Here is a 20,005-nt window from a genome sequence, read left to right on the forward strand (position 1 = left end):
GCTGCATGGCGCCCCCTGCAGCCGCACTCATGCTATTTATAGACCAGGAGGAGCACTTGAATGGACAAAAGGAAACATCGAGCAGAGTTTCTAATGACACAAAGAGAGAGGGGAGGGGAGAAAGTGTGTGTGTGTGTGTTGTGTGTGCTGTGTGTGTGTGCTTGTGTTTATTTGTGTGAGAGAGAGCAAAACCAATGGTATGCTTTTAATGTGTTAAGTTGCCATGAAAAAATGAATTCATTTGGTTGTGACATTTTTTGCCAAATGCCTAACATGTTACAAACCAAACCCGTCACAAAATCCAAAATCCGTGCATCTTGCATTAGACTAATCAATATACCCTTCATCGTTGTGTACCACTTTGAGCTCTAAAAGATTAAATGAACTAATAATATGCATTCTGATTGCTACGTGGCAATGACGTCACTCGCTCTCGTTCGTCCACCAGTGGACTCCTAATCAAAGGTTGAGCTCATTCAAGGTTTTGAATGGACCCAAGATGAGGTGAGTCATGCGCACTCCTTGTTTCAAAAACAGAAATAACATCACAAGTACCTCTAATTATGTGCACCACTCTATTTCCTTTCAGGGTGTTCTGTAGTGAAATTATTTTTAGAAAATGTCCCCATGCTGTCAAGAAATGGGGGAACTGTTGCATAAAATCACTTTGAGGACCTCAAAATAACAAAGCACAAAAGTCAAATAGTCAAATTTACTCTGCTTTGTAGGAACAAACAGTATTAGAGCTTCTCTGTCTCTTCTTCTTGCTTTTAACCATGCTGTATGTTTTCCAATATACTCAGTGCTGCCTCGCATGTTGAGGCGCAACGTGGTACTGCACTAAATACAGTCTTTCTAGAAAAGTGTCACATGTTGAGACTGACATGTCCATATGTTTAAAATATTGGTTAGCAGTACTGAAGACCCACATCCACTGTCCCGAGTGGAGTGGCCAGTATGCATGTCCTTTTTAGAGACTTGTGACTAAGCAGCCGTTTGTTCTGTAGCTGATGTAAGCTGCTGTGATTATGCGTCAGCGGATGAAAATCAAAGCCCCTCACATCGATGAGCGTTCCAGCGTGCTGACGTCACGCATGGACGTCGAGCGGCCGTTTTTGCGCCTAATGTTTGCTTATCGTGCGTGGACAGTTTGGTGCTGCTACAATTATATCTGCTATCAACTGACCAAATCTATTGATTGTATTGATCAAGTGACCATATCAAACTTGGCCAATAAAGCTGATTCTAAAAAACAAAAGGTATGTCCGGTTAGAAGGTCAAATGGTTTAAGTTGCCTGTCCGTTAGACTGAACTGTCATAGATCAGTAACGTCATTGACTTTTCTGTATCTTTTTTAAATCTGCTGCTAGTTGTCTGCTGCGTATATCTGGCAATGGAAGGTGTTGCTAGGCAACAGATAAGCTCCTTCCCCCGTTTTTTTATTTTTCAGGAAACAAAGTGCAGACCTTGAAATCCGTGGGTGTAAAAATAAGCACAGTGAGAGAAGGGAAAAAAAACAACCTTTCTGGTACTTGTTGTCTGTCGGTTGTATTGTCCCTCATGTGTCTTTACACGACTTTGTCCCAAAAATAAACCACTCTTCGACTTATTTATAACTCACAAAGTCGAAGCAAAGTTTGTGCCTCAAAGCCTCACAAAGCAGCACCAGGTCTACGCTCTCAATTGCTGATTGCTACGTCACTCATCGGGCCAAGGCCCACTTTTTAAAACCACACATACTCAAAGTCATAGATCCAGCAGTATTATGTGAGAATGGTGACCCCTAGTGGACACCACGTGCACATTTTATTGTTTAATATCACAAAATTTGTGGTCATCCGATTAATCGATGGGATTATAAGTAGAATAATCAATTCTGAAAACACTCCATCAGCATCTCTGATGAGTTGAAGATATTTCATCTACATTTTTGTCACAAGATGAAGATTGTGAAGTGGTCCGAATGATGTCTGGGGAACAATTGCATGCGTTTAGTATCATATCGATGGTTTGTAGTACCATTGTGGTGTGTGTGTGTGTGTGTGCGCGCGGCTTGAACACACTCAACACCCAGAACAAACTTGCATGCTAATGATGGTGAAGTTGATGATGTATGTGTGTGTTCTGTCGGTGTTGTGCGTGAAGCGACGATGACTAAAGGTGAGGGGAACATGCTGTTCGCTCCAAATTTTTGCACTTTTTTTGTGTCCCTCGATATGCTGTGAAAGTCACACCTGTTGGTAAGGCAGCTTCCAAACACGGGACCGCCATCGGCGTTTCTCATCAGGAACACAAAGTGCAAAGAGTGTGAAAAGGACATTGAGAGAGCCATTGGGTGACTGGAGGCGCCATGAGCTGTTTGAAGATGTGAAAGCAAAAAAAGAAGACTGCGCAATTACAAAAGTCAGTCAAAGTAGGGAGTGGGTTGATCAATTAATTAATTATTAAGACAGTCTGAGAGCAAATGAATTTGCAATTCCACCAAAGTCAACTTTTTAACGTGCAAGAACAAGTGAATAAGAAGTGCACCAATGCCTCCTTCATCCTCCTCCTCCTCTTCTTCTTCAGCTGTCTCACTTCTGTAGCCTTGTACCTTGTTCTTTGTGCTTTTACAATAAGCAGTTTATTTTTAGCTGCCGGGGCAGCCGCCGAGAAGGCAAGCGGCCAGTGCTCGGCCAATATTTGGCATTGGCCTAAGTGTGTGTGCTGCGCGTGCGTGTTCGTGTGTGTGCACACTCACTTTCCTGTCAAAAGAATTTGTAGGATTTTAAATTGTAGTTTGTTCTTGTACCTTGCAGTTGCTTCAAAATGTACCATCTTGTGGTGTTCCCAATACTCTGATCTCCTCAGACCACATTAGCTTGTTATCGCTCGCTGTTTTTGTACTTCTGACTCTTGTGTACATGCACGCATGCACAGACTTTAGTTTTTCCCATCACCACCACAGCGGTGCTGATGCGGGTGTTGCCATGGAGACACCAAGTCGACGTCTTCCATGCACTCCCCTCTTTCATTGATACCGGTGCCCCCCCCCCCCTGCTCCATCATTGAACACATTTACAGGGAGAACAAATGCACGTCAGGTGTCGTTTTCATCCATGCACTGCAAACACAAATGGAATCCATGTAGGGTGTGTACATCTGTGTGTACATGCATGTAAGTGTGTGTGAGAAGCATGCACACGTACACAAGGGGGGGGAGCCAATGTGACACTTTTAGTTTTCTTCATAAACTAATTGTATCACTCTCGCTCACTCGCTCACGCGCTCACTCACTCATTCGCTCGCTCACTCACTCACTCACTCACTCACTCACTCACTCACTCACTCACTCACTCACTCACTCACTCACTCACTCACTCACTCACTCACTCACTCAAACCAAAGTGTCATTCATTCAGATGGTTGAGACTGAGCGCCGCTGAACTACATTTGTCCGTCTGCTGCACTTGCCCCCATTATTGTTGTTGTTGACACAGTTTGGGACATGAGGACGTGTGTGTGTGTGTGTGTGCGTGTGTGTGTGTGTGTGTGTGCGCGTGCGTGTGCGTGAGCTGTCATTGCCATTCACACGTACTTTCACTCTTGATTCATGAAGAGTGACTGTCCGATGCCACTTCATCACGGTGATGGTCATGTGTACTATTTTTGACTGACGCTCCAAATAGATGCGAGCGGCACACTTGAGTCAAAGCAACCAGCGCAAAACAAACAAGTTAGCAAAAGAAGATTTCTGTTTCAAAATAAACACGCAGCAATCATCAACTTTTGTGGAATCAATGCTAAAAGTCACGTCTCGTAAATATGAGACTTGGATACAATGGTGCTTATACTGCAGTCTAATCATTATTCAGATTATTGTGTATGTATGTGTGTATGTAAGTCACAATTGCTGCACCTATTTTTCCTCTCACTTTCTTTTAAAAGACTATGTAGTTATGCTCTCTCATGATTTCAAATAAAAGTTGATTTGAAAGTTTAACAAAAAAAAGTTCAAGTTGATTTTTCCATTTCAACTATGTTTTGGAATTTACTATTAACAACCCACAATGATTAAAATAATTGAAATGTGAAAAGATAGAAAATATATAGTTATATTTATGAATATGTTTTTAAATGAATATTGAACATATTTTGCTTGCATTTATCAACTTATTGATTTTTAAAATTGGTTTAACATTGTTGGGTTTCAGTTCAAACTGACCATTTATTGTGTTTTATTAAAAAAAATTCTCGTTATTAGAAATCCTATTGGCACAGGCAAGATTGTTGGTTAAATGTGACAAGTTGAAATGTGTTTCTTCTGAATGCATGTTTTTACTGGGTTTCATTTCTCTGCACGGCAGTTGTTGCTATTTCTTGTCCCTGTGGGTGAACGTCTTGAGCAGTACACAATATATTGTGGATGTGCGCCTACGCCGCCATAGCAACACTTTGTTGCCTCTTGGCAACCGTGTTTATGTAATGTGAAAAGGAACCAAGGTGAAGGTCACAGCGTTTATATAAATCTTTTTTTTATTGGAAAAAATAAAAAGTCGAGCGGACACGTAACAGATTCTCACATTGTGTGCGTGTGTGTGTGTGTGTGTGCGTGCGTGCGTGCGTGCGTGCGTGCATACATGCACATTTAAGATATTTTACCACCATTACCCACGAGAGGTGAACATTTTTTTTTTAAAATAATTTTACTTCTCCCACATGCTTTCAAAAATGAATATTTATGGAAAAAAAACCCACAAAGTGATGTTAACTTTGTCTTTTCTTATGTAAGAGAAGCTACCTAGGTTTTGGGTGTATATAAAAAAAAAGCATTGTTGTCAATTTTTCTTTTTACCCCAGTGTGTGTGTGTGTGTGTGTGTGGGGGGGGGGGGGTTGGCACACTAAACACTAGTAGACAAGCACAGAATGGGATGGTCGGATTATATAAAACAAGTGTGTGTGACTCATTACCACCCTCAGCGACACCAGATGGGTGTTTGTGTGGTGGTGGTGTGTGTGTGTACGTGTGTGTGTTGTGTGTGCGCGTGTGTGCGCGCGTCCGTGCGTGTGTGGTTGTGTGTCAGGTTTTCCTCACCTTTCCAAAAATGTTATTTTTGGGAAATGGTATTTTTTTGGGTTAGGTGTAGGGTTTAATGTTGTAAAACAGGGTTTTACATTTCAGTGAGTGTTTGAAATTAGGGTTTTAAATAAGGGTTAGATCTTTAGATGTGGGTTTGAAACTAGCTTTAGCGATTCAATTTAGAGTTAAACAAGGGTTCTTGTTTAAATTAGGCTTTCAAAGTTGGTTTCAAAAATAAGGTTGGGTTAGGGTTTCAAATCAGCGTTTGGAAGTAACGTTTGATCTGGGGTTAGGGTTTCAAATTATGGTTTTAAAACATGGTTTGGCTTTCAAATTTGGGTTTGTAACCAGGGTTTGATCTGGGGTTAGGGTTTTAAATTATGGTTTTAAAACATGGTTTGGCTTTCAAATTTGGGTTTGAAACCAGGAACTTGGGTTTTAAAGTTAGGTTAGGGGTTCCAATTTGCGTTTTAAATAGGGTTATAGTTTTAATTTAGGGTTGGAATCTCAGGTTATGGTTTAAAATTAGGAGTTGTGACCAGAGGCGTAGCCACGAATTTTTCCAGTAGGGGCGCGCGCCCACAGGAAAGAAAATCGAACATCACCCACGCCGTTCGCTGATCGCTAAAACAACATCCGGGTCAGGGAGGCAAACGGTGAATGGATAACATCGCGCACATTGAATAGCGCAAGCACATTCGCGCAAGACCGAAAGAAAAAAAACGGCATGAAAATGAAGAATCAAAAAAGCTAGATTTTTTTAGATTTTGTGACCAATTCTAGGGTTTCAAATTAGAACCTAGGGTTGGAGTTTTAAATGAGAGTTTTTCTCATCCATAGTGTCATGTCTCGTCCCCGGTTGCTTTATTATGTTCTATGTTACCATGGTTTCTGTTGGCGTCGCCCCTCCCCTCCTGTGTTACCTCAATCAATGTAATCACAGTTACCTGCCTCTTGTTACCTGCCTTATTATGTTTGATGTCATTGTTTCAGTCAAGGCAAATGAATTTTTGAACATCGTATGTTGTTTTTTAGGTAAGTGATCAATGGTGTTCTGATGACGATGATGTTTGTTGGAGCTCGGAAGGGGGAGGAGGAATGAACACCAATAAACTCCGTTTTTTGGGGGTTTTTTTTTATCCACCAAGCATCACAACGTAGTGAGCATAGGAACAGCCACGCAAGAACACAATGGTTTATTTTCCCAAAACAAACTTACAATTATTTTTTAAATTTTATTTAAAAACTCAGGCGAAAAACACACTGTGACGTCTTACGGCAAAGAAACCATGTTGAAGTGAAAAAAAAAAGAACCTGTCGCCATCTTGTGGCAACTATAAACAATTACAAAATATTTAGTGCGAGGGTGTCAATTGCTTCTCGCGTCAAGTCACTCATGACTTTTACGAGGACCAGCACTAGTACACATAATGGAAGTGGATATATACGTTCCAAAAAAATTCAAATATTTTATCAGAAAGGTGTATGTAAAGGAAATGTTTTGGGTGGAAAGAGTTACACATATGTTGGAGGAAAAAGATGTATCGTTCCCCCCCCCCCCCAAAAAAAAAGAATTCTAAGGGGATTAAAGATTCTCATTTTTATAGGTGTTCAAAAGCTAAGACACAGAAAAAAAATACAACAAAGATGTTCCAATGTCGCAAATTTAGGAGGCATCAAGAAGAAGAAAAAGAAGACGTCAGAAGTTTGTGCGTCGTGGATCACTATAAGAAAACGGGAGGAAGAGACGCATATGAGATGATCACACACACACGCACACAAACAAACACGCACACACACTTGTTCCACTCATTTATCAGCCTTCAGCAGACCATTTTAAGCTCAAAGTCCACCAATGCGTGGAAAGCCATCCTGACTATCTCAACCATTTTCTTGATGTGTTTCATGTCCATGAACTGGCATGCGCTTCATCCTAACTAGTAAGACGATTGAGTACACCAGTTAAACGCCAAGGCCACACTTCGTTCAGAAACATGTCCTAGTTGTCTTACCAGTGAGGACAAAAACCAAACTGGTACATGGTCCTTTCAGTGGTTAACAGTCCCAACTAGTTGGGCCTAGTAGTGTTACTATTAGTAAAGTTGAAATGTTTACTAGGAGGACAAAAACTGTCACTAGTAGTATAAAGGAGTAAGATATAATTAACCTACTAGTTATTCAACAAATAGTCTTAGTAGTGAGCAGAAAGAAAATACGAGTGCACGGTCCTTCTGATATGAAGAATATGGAATGAGTGCGCCATAGGGTTCGCGTAAAGGTGTTTGAGCATTTATTGCTAGTGCATTATTCCAAACTCGGTGCACTAGTACGACATGAAAGAAATGCTGAAAGGGATTTCCAAGTATGTGAGCTGAAAAATAAATGGCACAGTCGAAGATGACTTTTTCTCTTCCGGTTTACGTTTCTGTTGTTGCCTCGTCGTTCCGCTCCGTCTGCTGCGGGTGTCTTATTGGTTGGCGGGAATCAGAAGGTGTAGGGGCCGATGTAGATGGAGAGTCTGAGGGCAGAGCTGCTCTGGTAGTTGCCCTGGTAGCTGAGCAACGGGTTGACCGACACCATCTCCAGGTCCAACGTGTACTCGCGAGGGCCTGACACGGCGCGGGCAAGGACCAGCATGGCACTGATGTTGTTGATTTGCTGAATGCATCAAAAAATATAGACACACACAAAAAATGCCATTAGTGTAATGTTGTGGATCATGAGTTCACAGGCTCACGTTAAAAGTTTGTAATGTCCATTTTAATGTCAAACATAAATCAGTGACAGAAAGGAATTTTTGCCAAACTGTATTTTTGGATATAGAATTTATTTTACCTTAAAACCTAAAAAAAAATTCACTTAAAAAAATGACTAACTGGACTCTGAATATATAAAACAAAATTTTCTTACACTGAAATTTTGCACTTAAATGGAAAAGTATTTGATGGTAAGAACAATTGGTTGTTTAAAAAAAGGATTTTTCCATGACTTTGGAATTTGAGTGAGTTTTTGATTTTTTCAAAATAAATTTTGACACCAATTTTTGATGGGATTAAATAAATTAGCAATTTGATGGTATGGGGAAAATTTGTTAAAAATAAGAAAAATGATGCCAAATTTTTGACTGGATTTAGAATTTTTTTAACTAAAAATAATTTGTTAAAATTCTGTTTTGACAAACGACACTGAGTTTAGCATTTCTGATTTGATGGCACGGGAAAATTTGTTAAAAATCAGATTTTAAAAATATGGTGCCAAATATTTGACTGGATTTATATTTTTTAACTAAAAATAGTTTTATATAAAATTTTGCTTTAGATTTTCACAAAGAAAATCACAAACAATTTGTGTGCAGTGTCCAGGCACGTGCACTCATAGGAGGCAGGTGAGGCCGTGCCTCACCTTGCCACCAGGGGCAGTAAAGGGCTCAACATGGTTTCCTCAGCTGTCACCATAAGTTGTTAAAAAATGAATAATATAATAAAACATAATATAATATCTATCCTGTGGTCTATGCTTTTAATGCAATTTTGGTGTGTTTCATATACATTTGGATCATTTTCATAGTCAAAATAGCTGTACTATTTCTTGTTCAAATAACAACGGGAGACGAGAATCATGGAGGCTAGGCAGTGACAGGTTGTGCCTCTCAGGGCGTGCGTGTGAGAGTGTGCACCACTCACACACTTTACTGATTGCCAACGGGTGAAAATACGAGCCTTGAAGCAGCCAGTACCTTTGCCCAGAAGATGGGGCGATAGTGAGCCTGCGGCTAATAGTTCACGACACGAGTAAATGCGAGAGTAAATTAAGAAGACCAAAAAGAAAAGGAAAAACAACCAACAACATTCGGTGCTAACGCGTTTCTGTTTGGTTTTATTTTCCCTGAAAATGGAGGATATAATCTCGAAAATGATTTTTTTTTTTTCAAAACTTGACTTTCAGTCAAAGCAAGAAATTATAAATAAGGGAAAACCAACGCCAGATTTGCGAGGATTAATTCAAACTACGGGCCTCCCGGGACGGACTACAACACGTTCGCTTCAAAAGGATTTATTGCTTTCCGTGTCATCGAGATCTTCGTCCAGAAGGGCAGGAGAATGGACTTCATTGTAAAGGTAAGAATACTGCAGTGGTGTGTTTAAATGTACAGTGGTGTGTTTAAAATGTTATTACATTTAATCAAGAATGGGATAACAACCATGTATGCATGTAAATCTGACTTGTGAGTCAGTGCCTTAGCGTCATACATTACGTTTGTAAATCTGACTGTCAGTGCCTCACCAACCCCAACCCTCACCGCACGTCACTGGCAGTGGCTGCCACCTGTTCGAAATCTAACAAAGCCAAAACCAAAGTTTTATAGAAGAAAAATGTTTGCAATTTATTGGTAGGGAAATCTGTGTTAGAAATTTAGTTTTAAAAAAAATATGATGAATTATGAAAACTACTGATTGGCCAGCTATACACTACCGTTCAAAAGTTTGGGGTCACAAAATTGTTTGGGTGACCCCAAACTTTTGAACGGTAGTGTATATATTTATTTAGATAATTATTTATAGATTATATGTATAATCTTCTGTGTAAAAAAAATCTTATAATATATGTATACTTATATTCATAGATTATTTCTAATCTTATACAAATATAAGATATAATTTATAATATTTAATTCATAATATTTTATTATAATAATATTTACACTACCGTTCAAAAGTTTGGGGTCACCCAAACAATTTTGTGACCCCAAACTTTTGAACGGTAGTGTACTTCCAAAGTAAACAACAACTTCTGGGGGGAAAAAAAAGAACATTTTACGGTAAAAAAAAAAAAAGTTTATGATGGCGCGTTCTCACCCTGATGTAGAAGTCACCGTGCGTGTCGCCGGCGCGAATGCGAAAAGTGTTGTAGGCCCCTGGGGAGACGCTGGTGGCCTGTATCTGGAAGATATCGGACGGCACCGAGCGCTCCGACGTGATGCTCATGTAGCGGTGCACGATGGAGAACGGCAGATCTCGGCATGCCGCCTTTGTCACCGGACACACGCAACGGCTGCACACAAAGTGGAAAATACAGTATTTGAAAAGAGAAGTTACAAAACTCACCAGCAGAGGTCAGCAGAGCTTAGTTAGCGTTTGCGTTCCCAAACTGCTGAGCTAACATCAGAAGTTCAGAAGCGTGGTTAGAATCTGATTATTTTGATTATAAGAAAAGAAAAAAGAAGCAATTCATTAATTCATTCAATATGTTCATTTAGAATCAATATGAATAACCCTAACCGAAAACAATATTTCAAATGTTAAACAGGCCAACTTTGATTTTTATGATTTCATATCCTGGTAGGATGTGTTTTTATTTCTGGAATGATTGCCTTTTCATCAAAATTTGGAATGTGAATGTGGAAAAAAAAAATCTACTATATAAACTCTTACTGTCATTCACAAATTTTGAAGTCATAAGCTACTCGCTTAAACAGATGAAAATTCCACATTTGCTCTGGTTTGAACATAGCGCTGTCCACCTGTTAGCAATCTAACAAAGCCAAAGTTGCGTTGTGATGTGGGGAAAAGTCCGCCGCCGCATGGAAAGTGTGCAGCTGGAGCGTGTGAGTACATCTTGCTTGTCGTGATGAAGGCCAACATATTGGGAGCATGTGTGCGCGCGCGTGTGTGAGAGCAGGCAGGCCCTTACTTGTCCGACACCTGCACGTACGGGTCCAGACATCGGTTAGCGTCCACGCACTGGTATCGTCCGTGGATGTTGACGCACGTCTGCGTATCCGCGCACTGATGCTCGCCTGTTTCGCATTCGTTGATATCTGCCCAGGCAGGCAACAACGTATTGCTTTAGCCAAACGTTGTTCATGTTGCGCCTCCCTCCGCACACGCATTCTGACTCACCCTGGCAGAGTCGCGTGCCTTGCAACTGGTATCCCTCAGGGCAGACGCAGGAGAACTTCCCGGGCTGGTTGACGCAGCGGTGCTGGCACAGGTAGCTGGAGTAGCTGCACTCGTCCACATCTGCCACGGTCAACGCGCCGTCACTCCAAGCGGATTCGCGCCCCCACGTCACACGCGCTGTCGATCGGGCCACTCACCGTTACAAGCGAAGCCGTCGGGGGCCAGCTCGTAGCCGTGCTCGCAGCGGCACAGGAAGGTGCCGTACGTGTTGTAACAGCGCTGAGAACACGGCGCCCCCATGTCGCACTCGTTCACATCTGAAAGGAAACGACATGCCCGTATCCGCAGATTTTCAGCTAATTCGTTTCAAGGGCCATTTTTATTCCTTTCCTTTTGACTTTGTTGTTATTGTTTTATTGGGCTCTAAAATCCCAAACTGGCAACCAGTCAAGGGTGTGATTCCAATTCAAGTGGGAGGTTGCCACTCACCGACACAGGAGCGGTTGTTTCCCGCCAGCTGGAAGCCGGGCTCACACTGGCACGTAAATGAGCCGGGAACGTTGACGCAGCGATGCTGGCAGTACCTGTACCTGCACTCGTCGATGTCTGACGGAAGAGCGGACGGACCGTGGTTAATCTCTCAGCTTCTCCGACACGAAGAATAAAAATAAGATTTGCCGCCTCACCGATGCATTCCGTGCCCACTTTGCGGTAGCCGTCGGGGCAGTGGCAGGTGAAGGCCCCCAAGGTGTTGACGCACTGCTGGCTGGGCTGGCAGTCGTGCTCGTCGCGTTCGCATTCGTCCACGTCTGCGCTTGGATAAGAGGAACTAGGCTGGTCATTTATATAAAAGATGAAATTTCAAAATTCTAGCTTAGCCTTAGTTTAACCACGCTAGCGACAACTAGCGCTTTACTCGCGGTATTAGTAGCACATAAATGTCAAATGGTGCACAGTTCTGCCTCACTAGGAAATTCCACTAATGGTGGAAACACATTACCAGGAAGATCCAATAGATGAGCTTTTCAGGCCTGCAACACAGCAGCTGCTGTTGTGTGAAATGTACCAAATTCCTACACACATTGTCAGTAACCAACCCCCCCCCCCCTCCTCACATCTAGACACCAAACCCACAGGGGGGCAATCACTCATTGACACCCATCCAGACCCCACCAACCACCTGCTCTGACCCCCCACACACACACTCACCCACGCAGCTGTCTCCCTGAGGCTCATAGCCCAGGGGGCAGGGGTTGAAAGCCTCGGTGGGCGCGATGGCGGGTTCGGGGGCCGGGATGACTGAAGCCGAGCGGGGAAGGCACAGGTAGCCTCCGTAGTGGTTGAAGCATTTCATCTCCCCTTTGCACGCGTCCGGGATGGTCTCGCACTCATTGATGTCTGACGGCATACATGCACAAATGTCCCCGGAATATTCAACAAGTCATGAGGCTTCATCATCATCATCATCATCATCTGCTTTACCTTTGCAGTGCTCTGTCTGAGGGTCCCAATGATAGCCATCTGTGCATTCCTAGAATAAGGCACACTGTGAGACAAACTAATCAAATATGAAGACAGAATATGACCTAAACCAATGAACAGATGCTAAGATACAAATTCATACATACGGTAAGCTTACTGTATATAGCTCACATTTTAACACATCAAATGTCACCTCAATATTGACATTTTAAGATGTGTATAGTAATTATTATATGACTGTTATTATTTTGGGGCAAAATGTACCTGCTGGATGGAAAGTAAAACTCAGCCAAAAGAAATAGAGGCAAAATATCCGCACAAACCGCCGACAGAAAGAGATCTTTGTGAAAAAGTGTGTGCGTGCGTACATGAGTAAAATTCCACAGAAATGATGCAAAAGCAAAACATAGGACAGGTGTTTTTAGCTGAGCTACAATATAGAAAGATAAGTGACGAATCCGTACCGTTTGGGTGTCAATTTCTTTGGGTGGCTGTGAAATAACGCCGTGGAGGAGCACACACAGGCACACGATGGACACACGCATACTAACCATGTGAGACTAGAACACACATAAAAACGCACACACGCACACAGTAATGAGGCAGTTGACTTTGGATGGTCGGCGCAGTCACTCAGCATCTGAGGGAAAAAGGAAATGAGATGACAGATGTCACCAAGCTAACAAGATGGAGTCACTCAAGGCCTCTGAGAAAACACGCTATGTAATTAACCGTAAGAAGAGGAGGCAGAGGAATAACGCTTGAAGCTCAGGTGGGAATTATTCTCACAGAGCAGCGAGAACGTGTGACTGTAAATGTTATCTGATCTGCGGATATCATTGCTAATTTCCATTAGCCTGTCTATGGTGTTTGCCATTATGTGTTAGCATTAAGCTACCAAACTTTGTTATCATGACATTGCAAATTTTTGCAACGGCATTTATGGGCACACGTGGTTTTTATGTTAATTGATATTAAGATAGCCCAAAATAAAAAATATGTGTTTTCTGGCAAAATGCTTGGCCTTGATTGCTAATTGGCGAGAGTGACTTTCAGCAGGTCGAAGAATGTAAACATTGTGACATCTTGCAGCTGTTCATTACGCAAATATTAATATTATTTTTTTTTAATATTGGCACTGAACAGAAACCTCTGTGTCTTTAGCCTGGCAGACGGTAATGGTTTGTAAGAATACCTTTGCTAGTTCACCGTCAGTCACATAGAAACTCTCCACAGTGCTTCACTGTTCTAGGACAGTGGAGCCTAACTATTCACAGGAGAAAAGCTTCATTTTAGAAAAGGCAAGAAAAAAAGTTCCTTGCAGCCAAGAGCAACATGTGGCAGGTTAGGTCACAAAACACAACATTCATAGGGGTCCACTGTACATAGACTACATACTACAAAGAGTATTTTGCCTCAAAAAAAAAAAAATCTGAAAATTGTTTCGTCTTTAGATGGTTTTGATGGGAAAAAAAAAGAGTAAGGATGAATTTGCAATCACAATCTTGTGGTGTGATGATGACTTGTATTTTATCGCATAAATGCATTCCAGGTCAGCCGTTACATTATATTATGAAAGAACATTCTAACTACATGACACCGCGTCTGTCTGAAATAACACATAAGTTGTCAAACTCAAGGCCCGGGGGCCAGATACGGCCCGCCACATCATTTTCTGTGGCCCGCCAAGACAAAATGTGCATCAAATCGTCTTGACTTTAAAACATGGAGATATTGTTAGCAATTTTTATCACCATTCACCTTTTCAAAATATTTGAACAAATTTTAAGTCTCTGATTTAAAAGCTAGCTATATTGATCAGTTTGTTGTCTAGCTCATACTGTGTATAATAAAAGGCGTTGACAGTCATAATGACCTTCCAATGGAAACTATGGCTACGATGCAGCCTGTGACAGAAAATGAGTTTGACACCCCTGAAATAACACAATCACCTCCTCCGATTACCAAAGTTTGTAACAGTGCATCAAGTGGGACAGCAGAAGTGGTGTAAAAAGGTTTGATTGTGATCTGGTGAGCACATTCAATTGTAAATGACATTTTACATCAAATGCAATATGAATATTGATAGAGGGAATGCTAAAATGAAAAGTTCCACTCCAGCCCTGAGCAGTATAGAAAACGATGCATGTTTTCCATTGTTATCGTCTCTATGCTGATTGGTTGTGAGAAATCACCCGATTGCGCAAGCTTATAGTTAAGGCGTATTTACCGTGGACGTAAGTTGCTAAATATGGCGCCTTGTCCTGTAAAAGGGCCACGCGAGTGCATGCCAAGCAGCTGGAGTTTGAACGCATGACAGGGAGTTATAATCAGCGGCAGCTCACTCACAAGACAAAGTGCAGACCACAAGGCTTGACGTGGTGCCCCCCCTCCCTAGCCCCCAAGACAAGAGTGTGACATCACGAGCTATTTGTGTCATGAGAAGCATAACATACCAAGACGTCCGCGTACGTGACCTGACTGGACCGGGATGGTGGGAAGTCACCAAGTACAAACATTTACACAAACACAAACTGTCCTTGAGTCGAGTTTCCAGCTAACTGTACTGGAGTATTTCAATGAAATACTATCTAGAAATCCAGCCAACCAAAGAGAATAGTTTCAAATAAGTACATAACTTTGCCTGAGGAACGTTTAATTAGCTTAATGCTAACATACAATACAAAACCCCCTTGACAAGCAAACGGTTAGCATTGATAGTTGTGGCTTTGGAAGGAAGAGCGCAAACAGTACAGCAACATGTTGATGGACAATAAGACAATACTCAAAGACATATATTCTTTATCCTCGCTAAAATATTGCTGCATCTTACTGCGCTTAGTCTCCAGTCCTTATTAAAAAAAAAACACACACACATTTTTATCTTCATTACATTCTTGTTTTTTGGACTTTGAGTGAATTGAAAACTTTCACTTTTTCTACGTCACAATGTCTTTTTCTACACAAGCTTGTGCTTTGGCCTCCTTTACTGGACGGGCCAAAATGTGAAGCAAAACTACCAAAAACAAAGTGACCAATTTGTCTGGGGTGAGGTGACGTGACAGCAGCCGGCGGTGGACGTGTGGAATGCCCGCGGTGAGGATGTGGCTGCCGCGTCTCAGCTGGGATGCCCTGGCACGCCCGTGGTTCCCAGAGTATCGCTTTTCTGGGAATTTGTGATTGGGGCTTGACCTCTGCGGATCCATTTTTGAATTACCCTTCAGCCCAATGTAACAGGCAAAATGTCAGCTCGCAAACACAAGTGACCACCTGCGGGTTTGGAAAAACAGACAAGGGGGACCACACGCCGACACGCACGTCCACATGAGCGGACCTGGTGTTGTTCTGCTCGGCCGGGCACAGTGAAGCACGCCCTGCTACTGCTGGGAGCGCTCCACCTGCAAAATCCAATAATGATGGATGGCGTAGAGCTTCGTGAGATATTCTCTTCTCAAACCTAGCGATCCCGCTGTGAAGCTCCGCCGGCTCACCCTGCCAAGTGGGACAAAGGCCCGATTTGTCATCTGCGCTGACAATAAGGGCCGAGAAAATGCTTTGCTGCCTTCCGGATGCTTTCCTCACCTGAGGCCTTGACGCAAACATCGGCTACTGGCGACAGATACTCGCCACCAATTAAAATGAAACGAAATGAAGTCACTCACCCCCCAGTTCAACATAGTTGCTTAACACTAAGATGCCAACAAATGGCGCCAAATCAATACTTTTACATTAGACATATCATAGCCATTTGCGTCAAATTCCACCTCAAGGGACATACAATTCCATCTAAAACGTCTATTTAATGAATTGTTGTATATAAAGTAGCTACTGTAAATGTATTTGATACAGTCAAAAGCGCGCAAGCTCCAAACAGGAAGAACAGAGCTGAGATTTAAACACTCAACCTCAGAAATGCAATATGGAGGAGCTTCCGGTCTGTCATATTTGATACATTGATATACAGTTATTACATTCGCCAAAAATCATTAAAACAAGTCAAAAATTTTCTCATTATAAATAATATTTGCAAAAGACAGTTTTACACAAACAGCAAGTATTGTGTTTTAATAATCGTTCATGTAACTGTAGGTAAATAAATTAAAAATAATAAAAGTAAGTATCAGATATGGCAACTAAGTAAACAACTTTGACCCCCCCCAACCCCCCAAATTCTCTATCATTTAATTGTTTAATCTTACAGTGGCTTCTCAATTACCAGGGCTCTTTTGTTAACACAATAAATTGTAATTGAAATCACCATTTGTCATGGAAAATAATGGAAAGTAAATGGTACACAATTAGCAGTATTGTTTAATTCATGCTCTAAAGGAGAGCACTTTTTTTTTTGGTGATATCGGTTAAATATTTTGAGAAATTGCAATATTTTTTCTGCCAAACTAAAAAGAACAAACCCATTTAACAAGAAAGATGAAGTCGGCACACTTTATTTACTTTAGCAGGACAGATTTGGCTCCCTTGACTTTGATACCTGTGACTCGGACTACTTGACCCGGTTGACCCTGCAGTGGCTTCAATCCTGTATGAAGCAGAGATGGTGACAACGTTGTACAATCCCACTGCATGTCTTGCCTACCCTCCTATTACAGCCACCGAAACGCGCCGAGCTCAGCCAAGGATCCGACTCCAGTGATTATGGGGCCACATTACTATACTGCCGCTCCAAAAGTAGAGCACTGGAGCAGTTATGTGACATGTTAGCAATGAGAAGAGGTTCTGCTCTCTCCCACTTACGGAGAAGTCATAAACTTTAGCCACGGGTGTCCAACGTCTGGCCCGGGGACTGTTTACGGCCTGCTGTCCCTTTTCTACGGCCCATAACATTTGAAAAAGAATATTGGATTTGTTATTGGCGATGATAATAATAATTTTATAATAATTAAAACAATATATAGATTGGCTTGTTTGACTGTGACTAACTAGCACGTTCAACGGAGATAAAGGTGACAAGGTGGCACTTGAATCTCGATTTTCCAGTATAAGAATCAGAGGAAAAAGGTTGGACACCACTGGTTGAACTTTGTGGGCTCAATGCTGGCTATTTGTGTTTACCGTTTCAGACGTGTTAATGCAAATGTTGAGACTTCCTAAGAGTGGGGATTTTTGGTCTGGGCCACTGGAATCTGGAGCCTGTGGAACCGTAACTCCGGCGCCCTTATACGGGTCATCTACTTTAGATATGTCCAACAAGGGAGAAGAAAACTTTGCACCGCTTCTATGCAAAGAAATTAACGGTGTATTTTGATTTGAGAAGATTTAATATGTTAATTTGTAATTGTATTATTATTATTATGAATGGATAGGTATAACTTTTGGCTCTACCGTGGCCACTTTTAACCAATTCAAACCCATAAAAACAAATTTGAATTTTTTTTCCAATTTACTGGATTAAATCAAAAAATTGGGGTAAAATGTCAAGCAATGGGGTTTCGAAAGGGAGTTTTCTGGTTGATTTAGTTTTTATCAAGAGGAGCTGATGGTGAAGAAGAATTTAGATTTCATTTAAGTGGGAGCTACCTTGCCTGCAAATAGAATGACTAGAGTATTAGCAATAAGTTTTATATCAATCATTTTTGAAGGGTCTTCTAAAATGAATTAAATTACAGACCATGTCAAGTATGTGGCCAAAACAAATCACGGCTATTACATAAAGTCAAGCAAACTCACCAGCAAATCTTGTTTGAGGCGTGCGCGTCGTGTCGGTCGGCCTGACCCCGGCGTGTCCGACTGCGGGGAAGTGGTCCCTAAAGCTCCAAGCGGTGCGCCTTGAGAGACTGAGTGGGAGACAGCTGGAGCAGCTGAACACATGCAGAAGGGAGAAGGGAGGGCGAGCCAGCCAGAGACACACACACAAAGCGGAGAGAGAGAGCGAGTAGACCGCCCACTCGTCTTACCCCCCCTCCCCCTTTGGTCCCCTGCGCAGCCACCCTGTAAAGCCCCCCACCTCCCCAGTCTAGAGATGGGAATTCCTGGTCTGCGGCCCAAATACCCGAAAATCCGTCCAAATGGCGAGCGAACAACAACTTCACAGATTCACACACACGCGACCCCCCCTAAACCGCCATCCATCCATCCCGCTCCAACAACACACCTGGTTTCGTTTAAACTAAAACCCCCGCAAAAGCCCCAACCAAGCTCTCCCACCCTTCTACCATTTTACCCCCCATACACCTATATTTGGGGAGGCCAGGCCTTCTTTTTCCACAAAGCCACAAAAAAAAAAGGATATTTATAGTCACAGAGCAAGAGAGAAATAAATGGAATGTTGACAAAAATTAGAGAGTGGAAAGTGGAAAAAGTGTCTGCTTACTGAGCAAGACTGAAGCCTTTCTGCCTTGAAATGCTTTCGAACAAAACTACTATCATTATCACTCTCCAAGTGTGCCGCTCGACTGTTTGTACGTGACTAATCCGTTAACGCCGCTTGAAATCATTTCTGGCCGGCCGGGGATTCTTTCCCGCAAGAAGTACACATCGCGTCTTGGACGTGTTGCAAAGTGCTCTGGATGTTGCTTAACCTGCATTACAGTAGTTGACGTGTGACTCAAGACGAACGCCACCGGAGGCTTCATTCCAGCACGTTATGAAATATTTTCCGACACGAGTTTAACTTGGCTTTTTAACCCTCAGGCATTGTTGGATTTTGCAACCCCTGCAGATGGTTTGTGGCAAATTTTGGCCACTTGGAGACATAGGCTTTCATTTGTTAGTTCAGTTGTTAACTAGTGGTAAACATTTGACCCCAAGTGCCACGTACAAAAAAAAAATACTTTGTCGTCTACTTTGCCGACATTCATCACTGGGGGTAAATGGTGAGTTGACTGACGTGATGCTCTTTGTGTGCATATTTGTTTGTCCAAGTTTTGAGGTCACGTTAGTTTTCACTAACTTGCTAATACTATTGCGGAGCATCTGGTTAAAGGGGTTAGGGTTAGATAACTGCCGTTTATGTAACATTACTTGAATATTATATATGTGTGGCGTTGATGTTTTATGAGCATTTCCATTTTTAAGCGCTTTGTCGCCATCTTCTGGAATTTATGTCATAAATTATTATAGCAAGGGCTCATTGTATCATCAGTATTGTTCAACTTTGGAGAATCAAATTGAATGAGCTTGTACTTGTTAAATTGAAATGTAATTGTTAGCAGAGGGTATTTCTACTTTTTAAAATCAAAACTTTTTCCCAATTGCGTATTGCCAATAAATGCCTCGACAGCAAACATGAAATTGCTTTCTTGTCCGAAAAATGGTTAATGTAATGTAAACATAAAAAAAAAAAAAATCCACATCCTGAGGAAGTTTCATTACATTTGCATTAACACTGCTTAAATGGTTAGAAAAACAAGACCTGAGGTGGTCCCAAATGGTCAGCAGAGCCTTCTGGGTTTTAGAAGAGGTTATACGAGCAACGGCATTGTTTGCGTTGCCGAGATGACAACGCCTGCTCGCTCAAAGTGTGTGTTTGTGGGTGGTGGCAGCTGTCATTACAGGAGGATCTTGTTAAAAATCACACGCTCGACCCCCCCTGCCCTTACGTGGAGC

General features: G+C 42.0%; 2 protein-coding genes across 4 annotated transcripts in view; both read right to left on the bottom strand.

Moving 5' to 3' along the window:
- Positions 1-20,005, bottom strand: part of lnx2b (ligand of numb-protein X 2b) — a 169,028-nt gene that overhangs the window by 97,972 nt on the left and 51,051 nt on the right. The gene's annotated exons all lie outside the window — the stretch shown is intronic.
- Positions 6,282-18,322, bottom strand: efemp2a (EGF containing fibulin extracellular matrix protein 2a). 3 transcript variants are annotated; one of them, XM_061286099.1, is made up of 12 exons: positions 18,128-18,242; positions 16,932-16,979; positions 12,907-13,082; positions 12,443-12,491; positions 12,170-12,358; positions 11,647-11,769; positions 11,450-11,566; positions 11,158-11,277; positions 10,961-11,080; positions 10,752-10,878; positions 9,917-10,112; positions 6,282-7,718 (listed from the first exon to the last, which is right to left on the bottom strand). In XM_061286099.1, exons 3-12 carry the CDS (start codon positions 12,994-12,996, stop codon positions 7,545-7,547), a joined length of 1,305 nt encoding a protein of 434 aa, XP_061142083.1. In that variant the 5' UTR covers positions 12,997-13,082; positions 16,932-16,979; positions 18,128-18,242; the 3' UTR covers positions 6,282-7,544. The 3 variants fall into 3 exon arrangements, with proteins under 3 accessions (XP_061142083.1, XP_061142069.1, XP_061142078.1); XM_061286085.1 differs by lacking the exon at positions 16,932-16,979 and having other exon boundaries at positions 12,907-13,002; positions 18,128-18,322; XM_061286094.1 differs by lacking the exon at positions 16,932-16,979 and having other exon boundaries at positions 18,128-18,269.

This window comes from Syngnathus typhle, linkage group LG1 (genome assembly GCF_033458585.1).
Source record: "Syngnathus typhle isolate RoL2023-S1 ecotype Sweden linkage group LG1, RoL_Styp_1.0, whole genome shotgun sequence".
Classification (NCBI taxonomy): Eukaryota; Metazoa; Chordata; class Actinopteri; order Syngnathiformes; family Syngnathidae; genus Syngnathus; species Syngnathus typhle.

Coding starts and splice junctions, on each gene's coding strand:
- efemp2a (XM_061286085.1), bottom strand. CDS start 18,268: ATGTGTTCAGCTGCTCCAGCTGTCTCCCACTCAGTCTCTCAAGGCGCA. Junction 11,278..11,449: donor AAACAACCGCTCCTGTGTCG/GTGAGTGGCAAC, acceptor GTTTCCTTTCAG/ATGTGAACGAGTGCGACATG. Junction 11,081..11,157: donor CGACGGCTTCGCTTGTAACG/GTGAGTGGCCCG, acceptor TGACCGTGGCAG/ATGTGGACGAGTGCAGCTAC.